At 32.3% G+C, this 11,136-nt stretch overlaps 1 protein-coding gene across 3 annotated transcripts in view; it reads right to left on the bottom strand.

Annotated features, from left to right (window-relative positions):
* LOC106475602 (transcriptional coactivator YAP1-like) overlaps positions 1 to 11,136 on the bottom strand; it is a 59,148-nt gene that overhangs the window by 16,773 nt on the left and 31,239 nt on the right. For 2 of the 3 annotated variants that reach the window (XM_013936281.2, XM_022380835.1), the window contains exons 2-4: positions 4,811 to 5,046; positions 2,548 to 2,648; positions 1,276 to 1,479 (exon numbers count right to left, since the gene is read on the bottom strand). In XM_013936281.2, the coding sequence (XP_013791735.1) occupies positions 1,276 to 1,479; positions 2,548 to 2,648; positions 4,811 to 5,046 (541 nt within the window). The remainder of the gene's footprint in view (positions 1 to 1,275; positions 1,480 to 2,547; positions 2,649 to 4,810; positions 5,047 to 11,136) is intronic. The other variant, XM_022380837.1, reaches the window with a different exon arrangement.

Below are 11,136 nucleotides of genomic sequence, written 5' to 3'. Positions count from 1 at the left end.
TTATATATATATATATATATATATATATATATATATATACACATACATACTAATTTTTAATATTGTGTAAGTCTGAATAACCTTACTCATCATTGCTTTAAATAACAACAGTTATACTAGACCAGCCTAATTACATACCGAAACACAATACCTAAATATGAAACTGTAATATAGTTAACAAGATTTGCTCATCTTAGGAATCTATTATGGATGGAAAATTACCTAACAAGTTTTCATGAAAAGAAAATGAAACACATCAAGTATTTTCTCATCTACATTAGATTCCCAAGATGCAAAAAAACACCACCTAAACCTACTCTAAAAGAAGACTTGCTTTTGTTTAAAGTCTTAAAATTATATATAAACAATGTGTGTATATTTTATATCATGACATTTTTATAGGAAAGCTAAATTCTTTTATTACAAAAGCCAATGTAAGTGAAAATAAATAGTTTGTTTCACACATGAATTCTTACAGTGAAAAGTCTATGTTGTTTCTATTTAGGAAATCCTCAATCAATAACGTAACCATAATTAGTATTAAAAGAGTCACATACATGTTCTGAGAAACATGTATTCACCAATATATTTTCTTGCTCTACCTAAACACACTAATCTATTAAAAATCATGCTAGACTCCAGTACTTATGTTAGGGTTGTGTCAACCGTATATCAAATGTTGTCATGATTAGCAGCCTCTACAGTAATTTAAGCCTAATTATAAAAAAAGTGGTTATTAATTAATAATTAAACTTAGGTGAGTGTAAAGGCTACCAACCACTTCTTTAAAAATTGTTTCTCCTACAAAAAATCATTTGTCATAACAATACTAGGCCTTTACTAAGCTCATTTAATGTTCTAACTTACACATTAATAGCTCAGTTATGTTCAGATGGGGGGTCGTTCCTAATTTTAAATAATTGATAAAAGTAATACTGTTCTTTACAATTACTCCTCTTAATAAATAAGTCGTAAGCATATGAGCCAACTGCAAAGTTGAGAAATGCATTGTTTTTCACTGTTCAAGGATATACTTTCAAGAAGTCAGTATCTACTTACAGGAGTTAAATAAACTCAAAGTAAATAAACATTTCCCACTGATTACCAGAGAAAAAATATATTTTAATACATCAAGCTTCAAGACTTTCACATTTCAAATACACTACTTTCAAAAGTTGACTCTACCTAATGTATTAAACACAAAATTAAAATTTTTTCATGCAGGTGATCTGCACCCACAAGATAGGTACTTGCAATAATAATGGTCAAGTTTACCTGTCTAAGTATTTCTTGCTGCCTGAGCCGAAGACGTTCTCGCTCCAGTTGCAGTCTGTGAAGCCTTAGTTTTTGTTGTTGCTGCTGTTGCTGAAGGTTTAGCTGACTATTCACAGCTCCAGTCATAGTGGTAACTGCTGCTGATATCGAAGCTGCTGCAATGTTCTGTGCAAGAGACTGAGTTCCAGTTGAACTGGCCTGCACCTATTTATAAAGTCATGATTGTAAAAACCACATGTATCTATGTGGGCGAGTTCTCAAAATTTTCATAAAATATGCCTTTTTTCTTTTGTTTTTACAACCTATAAAACTTTCTATTGAAAAAAAAAATCTATCAGATGACATATAACATACAATGATGTTTATTTTACTGAATTAAGAACTTCTATGAGAAATACAGTACAACCCATTGATTAAATAATAGGACTAAATCTTCTATTATTACTGCTCTTGTTTATAAACATATCTATACCTCAAGTTAACTAAATCCTCTAATGGTTTCTGTAAAAGATCACCTGGTTAAATTTGGTATACAAAAAAGAAAGCCCCTGCAACAACCAATACAACAACATATAAATAGTTTGCAGAAAATACTTTCAGTAAAATTAGTTGGATAGAATGGTATTTTTACAGACTAGTGTGAAAATATATGTTTGAAAGTTTGTAAATTATACATCTCACAATTTTTGTGAACAATTATGGAAAAAAAACCAAATATTCATAAATAGAAAGTATCAATTATAGAGCCATTACTATGAATAATTCTCGATATCCTTATGAGGAGCATCTGCTAAGTGTACAGTTAGTCTTAGAATTTTTGGGTAGAAAATATTCAAAAACTTAATGGTGAAAAATAAGACAAGACTTATAAAAGGACAGTGCCAAATGTTTTAAACCTTTAAAAGAAACATACAAACATTAAAACTTAGTTCCTTATAAATTTAAAATATATATTAGCAAAAAAAGCAAAATTAAAGATGCCAACTAGTGGAAGAGACTGTTGACGAACAATAAAGAAACATGAACAACAAGTCAAAATAAATACGATATATCTTCATAAACAAAAATTAGAAGGCAAATAAGTTACCCTTTTTAAAATTTGTTAAGTCATGTCCAATGAGATTTTCAAGGAAAAATACCAAAAAAACATTTATTGAAGCCTATATAAAATGTAACAATATTAAAAGATTCTTGCATATACATATCATAAATCTTGTACAGCCTAATGATATAAAAAAAAAACATTTTCATACCTACAAATAAATAACTCACCTGTGGTTGCTGCTGACCCTGTTGCTGTGGAGAAGACAAGGGTGGTGGCTGTTGGCCATGATGAGGACTCTGCATTAGTGGCAATCTTCCAAGCTGTAGAGCTGTAAATAAACAGAAAACAAATGTGTAACTAAAGAAAAGAGTATTATTAACATCTCATACTGCACGATTCTTTTCTAATACAATTTACCTCAAATAACTGAATGGTTAAAGTTTGAAAACTGCCACAAAACCAGATTTGTTAAATAGTTCTATGATATATATTTGCTCAGACAACCAAAACCTACATCATTGTTTGTTAAACTGAAAAACTTTGCAGTATTATTAATGGTAATCTTCTTATAGTCTGTTATATAGCATCATATGTCACTTTCACTATTTAAAATGTTTCTTGGAGCTAGTTCTAAATGATATGAGTTGTATTGTTCTGTAATATAAATACTGACTGTTATTTGTAATTAGGTGTTACAAGTTTAGTCTATAGTATTCTTCTAGTGTTTTCATTGACTATGTTAGTAAAAACCAAAACGTTTGTACAATTTCTACAAAGAAAAGTTTAAACAACATGTATATATGTATGTTAAAGGATTATTCAGAAGTCAGGGGAGTCACTGTTAGGTTAACTTCAACTAAACTAATTAAGGAGTTAGGCTATGTATACATTTGCAATTATTGTCAAGTCATAATCTTAGCAGTCTACAAAATCATTTTGTACCCATATAAAAACAAACAAAAAGTAGTAGAGTCCATTTAACAGTAGTTTGAGTCAGGACTATGATTATTCTGAAATAAAAGTAAATTCTGATATTTGGAAGATCTGAGAATTAGCAAGTTGTTCTGTTGGGATTAGAAAATTTACTATTTGTTAAGTGTAGCATGGATCATAAGACTTAGTAAGTATTTTTATATATTATTTCTTATGTCACCCACCCAGATGGCAAAATGAATGTTAACAGTACAACTTGAAAAACGTTAACAACTAATAACATAAAAAAGTATAAAGGTGTGTGTGTGTGTCTATATAAAAATCCATACCAAGCTGTCATGCACACCAAAATAACATTAAAATCTCATTTGGATAAATAATCATTAACTTCACGAGAATGTTAAGAATTGAACACAGTTCAAAGCTGCAATTCTCACTTGGTGGGATTTGTTATCAAGTAAGAGCAAATATATTTCACAATGCAAATGAAAGAGAAAGTGTCTGAACAAAATGTAAAGAAGAGAGTGAGAGTTTATTGAGCAAAGAAATGAGTATAATAATATAAGGAAAGAAAATAAATGAATGTAAATCACAATGGAAGGAGTTAAATATTAAAAAAAATAGTTTTTCACAAAGAATAGAATAAATGTACAAAAATGACAAGTAGATGAATGAAATATAAAAATAGTTTAAATGATTGTATATAGAAAGAATGGAATTGATAGCAATTTATAAATTTATAGGCAAGCCAATAATGGGAGGAATGAGTGAATTACATACAAATAAAGAGGGGAAGAATGAACAAAAAATAACTGGAAGAATAACGGAAAAATAGCTAAGTCTGAAACTCTTCTATACATTTGGGAGGGTGTAAGGGTACTATGATAATGTTTATTATTTATCATATTTTTTTTTCAAGATGTTAATTCATGCAAAAGTAACAAGAAACAAATATTAAAAAAGCAATAATAAGATTCAAAAGAAACACAAAATAATACAATAATATAACATTTAAGGGCAACAAGGGACCTGTTGATCCATCAAGACTGTCCAATCCACTTAAAAAAAAGAAATAAAAAATCTAATCCACTCATGTTATTCAAGTATTTATTAAGTCTTCCCTTAAATTAACTGCTTCCACATAATTAGAGGTAACCCACTTCCCTATATGAAAAGTAAAACTGTCTGAAGTCAAGATGAATCTTATCCTACCAAAATTTATATTTGTGTCTTTTTGTCCTACCATTCTCACCATGAAATGTGAAAAAATGTGATGGACTGATACTATCAATTCCCTTAAAAATCTTTAACACCTTAATCAGATCCCCTTTAACTTTTCTTTTTTCAAGAGAAAACAATTTCAGAGACTTTAAACTATCTTCATTAGACAACTTTTCCATCCTAAGTATCATCCCAGTAGCTTCTTTGAACCCTTTCCAAAAATGTAGTGTCCTTCTTGAGGTAAGGAGCCCAAGACTGAATACAATTCTCCTAACCAGGCCTAATCAGTGATCTATAAAATGAAATGATAACCTCTTTTTTACTTAAATTACTTACTCAGTCGTGGATCAAACCAACTTGTGGTGCAGTCATTGTGATTTATAAAATACACTTCACCTTCTGGTGTATAAGCCTGTTCCCAGCCTTCTGGAAGTGGGCCCAGGTTTATTGGCAGTAAATTTGCACCAGAAGAGGATGTTGACACTAAAGGATTAGCACTTCTTGAAGTGGTCAAGGTTCCGACACTAAGGTTCTTACGTGGGTCTTTCCATGTAGTGGTTTTGGTTTCATGGCTACAAGAAAGACAAAGAAAATTAAATCTCTCCAAACATATGTGCTGAATTGATGAAAAATTTGGGGCACAACATAATTCGATAATTGCACTGTTTAAATCTAGGGTAAGTGAAACATCTTTGTATGCATGTTGCCAGTGAATTGACAAGCTCCTGTAGCTTTAAAGCCCTTCAACCCCCCCCCCCCCAAAAAAAAAATTATACAACATTAAATTAAGTTTGAAACTAATAATATTTTTTGTATTTACCAGGTGTTTTATGTTGTGTTAAAACTATGATATCCTCACTCCCCTGATAGACGTTTTGTTTTATTGCATATAAAAAGAATCACTGTGGCTGGTCCCACTACAGTCCAACAAATAGGGCCTATTATTATTAAACGTTCTGTATATAGATTCATACTAATAGAACACATACATAGTAAACTAAGTCTTCCAAGTAGGTTTTGTATAAACATTAAAATCAATGATTTGAGATATTTGGGATAAACAAACCAGATGTTCGAGTTTTACTGAATTTAACATTCCACAAACTGGAGTTAAAAAATGGCCCCTGTCAGAATTTTCAAAACAACTGCTTACAGATATTGCGCGCTTATATTTTATTTATTTATTTAATTTTCAGCAAGATGTTCCAGTCTCATGTTTAATTGTTGTTCGACTTTGCACAGGCGGCTGGAAGTTGTAACTCGAACCACTTTCCACTTACTAGTACTGGGTCGTACGGGTTCATTCCACGCGCACCACATTTAGCTGAAAGCAAGCGTTACTTTGATGATTATGAGACCTATCAGCTAGCAAAATTTCTCACTGCTCTGCTATAATCAAAACATCAACCAAATCAAAAAAAGAAGAAAACGTTGTAATACCTTTTCTTCCCCATTACAAAATCTGGTCCTAAGAATACTGCTGTACTCGATTAACCTGTATTCAAATAAGTATGATGATAACAAGTCATTGCAATGCTAAAAGTCACGTAACATACATTGCGGATTCGTAATTTTGGTTGTTGTTTAATTAATGATTTGTAATAATTTTTATGAAAACGTATTTCTTTCCTAATTTGAACAAAACGACTATGGCAAGAGAGTAGGTTTACTTCTGAATGGCAATTTTACAGTAATATTAAGAAAAATGTTTGGTTTAAAAAATACTTATTTTAAAATTTTAAATGTCAATTGGATAAATTCACCCCAAGCCCCGTTCACTGTGATCATGTGTGTAATACGAGGGCAAGAAAACATGCAGCAAATTTTCTGCTTTAAAATACTAGCTGAAATATCATAGAAATAAAGTAGCATTTCCGAGAGGGTCACTTACTTCTCGGAGTTAACACAACACGCCAAAGTTCTTATTTCCAGGATTTAAAGTTGTAGTTTTTCCTCACTTTACATTATTTTCAAACTGTCTTTAGACATGGTAAAACATTGTTAATTGTATTGACTAGATTTTTAGTCGCGGCATAGCGGCTTATAGAATGCCTCCGAGTTTTTATCAAATACAACCTTTTAGCTCATTGCCAGTCATCTCTTGATCGACTTGATAAATAATTACAGTTTTGGACTCAGGAGGTCAAACTTTTCGATTGATGTAATTGACCCGTCCAAGGTCTCATAAATTAATTTACTCTAATCCTGCCAAAAATAATTTCAATTTGAGGGTATGCTAGTAGAGATTTTGATGAGTATAATAAAGAATCGAATCGGATATATGTGCGCCCCACGCTTGGTATTGCTGGCGCACAAAATTATAGCTAATAAAAAAGGGAGGGGGAGGTCACGTAGATTAATATACTCTAATCCTGCCTAAAAAAGTTTCAAGTGAGGCGGCTATTGAGGATTCCCTCTCGTTTTTATTAATCTCTATTCAGTAATGAGCATCGTATTAACAACTGAATGTCTATCGTAGTAAGCCGACATTTTCCTTTTCGTCAGGAACGCGAGTTGGCTCCGTGGTAGAGCTCTGAGTTTAGGATTCGAATCCGTGCGGTACCACAAAATATTCTCCGCAACTTTAAGTTGTGGGTGCGTTATAAGAGCCACAGTCAACCTCAGATAGTCTTGGTAGCTTTAACATAAATACAAATACCTCTTAATCAGAAAATTTCCAATTTGTCAAGGTCTCTTAAACGTAAAAATAAGTAATTAATCTACAAATCGGTTGATTTAGTGATTTCGCTTCGTTTGAACTTAGTCGCAGTTCGTGTATTTGCAAAAGAAAAAATTCAAACATTAACGTCACAAATTTAATATTTGTAGAGTGTACAACAGTTTAATAATTACACTATCGGTGTAAGCTGGTACTTATCACATTCATCAGCTTTTTCTCTTATTTTTAAATGTCGCGAACTTTCACGAAGCATTGCCACAAAGATTAAAAGACTTAGGTTTTTACAGCATTTACGTTAAGTTATTAAAGCAGTGAAATGCACTGTCGTTCTCGCCGAAATTTCCGCTTGGTTAGTTTTAGTTTTGTAAACATTTTAAGAACTCGCAGAGAAAAAGCTTTAACCAGGCTGTTTACAAAAAATCTTGTCAGTGTACATTTATATAGGCCTTCGAGCACTGCCTATCGCTCAGTGTCCTAAAATGTTGAATTGAGTCGAGTCATAATTACCTTATTGGTTGCTTAGGTCAAACCATTATTGCATTTTATATCATTAAATTTGCCCCCAACCATGGTATATTAAAAAAAAAAATGTTTACGATTATATCGTGGGAGAATTAACATTGTCACGAAGCTGCCCAGCGGTAAGTCTCTGGACTTCGACGCTAAAAATCGGGTTTCGATACCCATGGTGGGCACAACACAAACAGTCCATCGTGTAACTTTGGACTGTACAGCAGACAAGCAAACAAAGTCATGCAGTTTACACAATCTGCTATCTTGAGTGTTACAGAACCTATGATGACATTGGCCACTAATTCAGACAAACAGGAAATCATGCTATGTTTTCGTTATAGGAAGAAGATCAACGCTGAACAAGACGAAATTCGAATTTACACATTAAAATTCTCTGACAGTTTCAACTTAGGTAGCAATTGACTGGTTTTCTTTTCTAAAATGAGTGATTCCGTGGAATATTTGAGTTCGAGAAATATAACAAGAATTTCAATATAAAAAAAGATGATTGGTCAAAACCAGTTCACGATGAGTATTGTCTGATGAATATTTTTCTTCATTAAATCACAAACATGAGTTGATGAAAAAGTAACTGAAGTGAAAGAGAGAGAAAAAAGTTTTTAAATAGAAACAATGCTACTTACGCATGGTTGGTGTCAATGAGACCTTGTTAAAGTGGCAAGGATGACTGGTTTCACCGGATGCATATGACAATATACACAATTGTATTTCTTTCTTTTTCTTTGTAATGACATTTATTATACGTACAAACAGTGGTACTTGCCAGGTGAACAGTAATGCCAGCTAAACAGCCACACTATATTCCCACGTGTTCGGGCCACTACTTCAATCTAGTAATATGTATATGTGTATGCATTAAAATAATTAACTTATCTGTTTCAATGTATCAATACTGAATGGTAACAGAATTCAGCTTTGATCAGTACGCAATAAATGAAAAGGAGCATCTTGTTGTAAATTAACATAAAACTGGTTAAATTACTACCTTTTCTTTTGCATTTACATCTCATTTTTAAACTTTTAATATTGAACAATTTTTCGAACGTAATGAATCTCTTTTTTTTTTAATCTAAAATAACGTGAAATTTCGTCATCGTTTATTGACACTTTACAACAGGCAACTTTCACTTTATTTATTGTTATGATACATATGTATTTTAAAAAGAAATCAATAAAAAACTAGAACAAAGTAGGAGATATTAATATAGCCAGGAAGCAAAAAAAAAAAAGTTAACAACTTTGTTCTAGTTAAACCTAATTTCTAATCCCATAAATCTCTTCTACAAACACATAGCTTTAGCCTTAGTGTAGATTCTGTTTGATATTTAATCTTAACAGATAATTTTTGTTACTGAACAAAATCTTAACTATTCCAAAGTAGAGGATATCATTTAATAAAAAGTTTTTATGTTTTCCTTTGGGCACCGCATATCAAGATTAAAATCGAGTGTACTATCAAACGCATTACATAACACACGAAGTATACTATTAACTCATTTTGTATAAAGGTTGAATTTTAAACTCAGAATAGCCGGTAACTGCATGGACCTGGTAACAACTTTCTGATTCTACACACTTCAAAGTGGCGAGGCTACTTTTTTTTTAAACCTTATTAGATTAGATATATCTACGCTGACAATATATTTTCTCCAGTTGACAGTTTGATAAAGAATCTTTCTCAGAACAATACCATGTCTTATGCGAATATACAGCTGTGCTTAAGGCATTTACGTAAAATAAGGTTGTGAGTAAGACAACTCGTAAAAAACAAAAAATAACACTAAAATTGATGCTTAGAAAAATATGTATATAAATATATATATATATATTTAAACTTAACACGTGCGTGTAACTCTATAAAAGATTACAGATACAGATCGGAAGGAATTTTTCTAGGCAATAATTTAAATTCCTCATGACACCAGTACTGATTTACATATAGAACATATCTGTTAGGCGGTTGGCCTATTATTATTAACGGTATATTCTATTGAAACAACTGAAATATTCATAGCTTACTCCGATGTTGGTGTGTACTGTTTTAAATGTATTACAAAGATAATAAAATTATTTATTGAACGGAACAAGTTGTATAGTAGTCCGTTATTATTTGGTTTCTTATACCCAGGCCAATATATCTTATTTTATTAATTTGGTTATTTTTCAACTACTAAGCCAAAAAAAAAAAAAAGCTTGTAATGAGCATATGCCAGTACAAAACAGATTACGTTAATAATTGTCAAGTAAGTCTAATTCGATTTGTCTTGTTTTATTTCGGATATCAACGCAAAGCTACAAAACAGATATCTACATTAACTGTCCCTTACCTTCAGATGATAGAAAGAAAACAGCTAGTCAACATAATCTACTGGCCATTCTTGGGCTACTTTAATAGAATAGTGGAATCTGGTCTTTACTCTTATAACGCACCCATCGGTTCAAAGTGGAAAGCGCATTTCTTTGAGACAGTAGGACGCAAATCAGGGCCCCTAGGATACATAGTCTGAAACTCTAACTATAAGCCTAATTCAAATTACAAAATTACACATTATCTATCTACACACACACACACTTTATTATTTTTAGTTAATTTCTACCGCATGGTAATTCAATTCTTTTCATATTTTTGCATTCTTATGATTTGAAAGTATTTGTGAGAAATACTGCTAGAACGTCATAGCAAGAACAAAGTGGCAAATATACAGTGTATGTGTGTGTATGTATAGGTCCTAAACGTGACAACACTTAAAACAAAAACAATCTTTTACCAACGGAATTAGAGTTCACAGAGTGTTTGTTTGTTTTTGGAATTTCTCACATAGCTACCCTAGGGCTATCTGAGCTAGCTGTCCCGCCCCTAATTTTGAAGTAACAGGCTAAAGGGAAGGCAGCTGGTCAACACAACCTGCCGCCAACTCTTGGCTACACATTTACCAAATAAAAGTGAGATTGGCAACCACATTATAATGCTCCCACAGCATGTTCGGTGACAGAATTCGAACTCACGACCTGTAGATCGTGAATCGAGCGCCCCAACCACCAAGCCACGTTCAGAGAAAGTTGGTCACATGAGAAAAAAAATTTAACAATTGTCTTTTGTGATATTTCACATCTTAAATATAAATGAGGTTATAAATAAATAAATGATTAGCCACATATATTTCTTCAATTATGGACGTTCATTGGTAATTTGGTTTAAGATTAATAAAAATGAAATTACTTTATCACAGTGATCTCAAGATTATTCTGATAGGCCCGGCATGGACAGATTGTTTGAGCGCTCGACACGCAATCTGAGGGTCGCGGGTTCGAATCCCCGTCCTACCAAACATGCTCGCCCTTTCAGCCGTGAGGGCGTTATAATGTGACGGTCAATCCCACTATTCGTTGGTAAAAGAGTAGCTCAAGAGTTGGCGGTGGGCGGTGATGACTAGTTGCCTTCCCTCTA

The sequence above is a fragment of the Limulus polyphemus genome, unplaced genomic scaffold, assembly GCF_000517525.1.
Source record: "Limulus polyphemus unplaced genomic scaffold, Limulus_polyphemus-2.1.2 Scaffold148, whole genome shotgun sequence".
Taxonomy (NCBI): domain Eukaryota; kingdom Metazoa; phylum Arthropoda; class Merostomata; order Xiphosura; family Limulidae; genus Limulus; species Limulus polyphemus.
The sequence above is the reverse complement of the archived record's forward strand: the minus strand, read 5'-3'. Positions and strand labels throughout refer to the sequence as shown.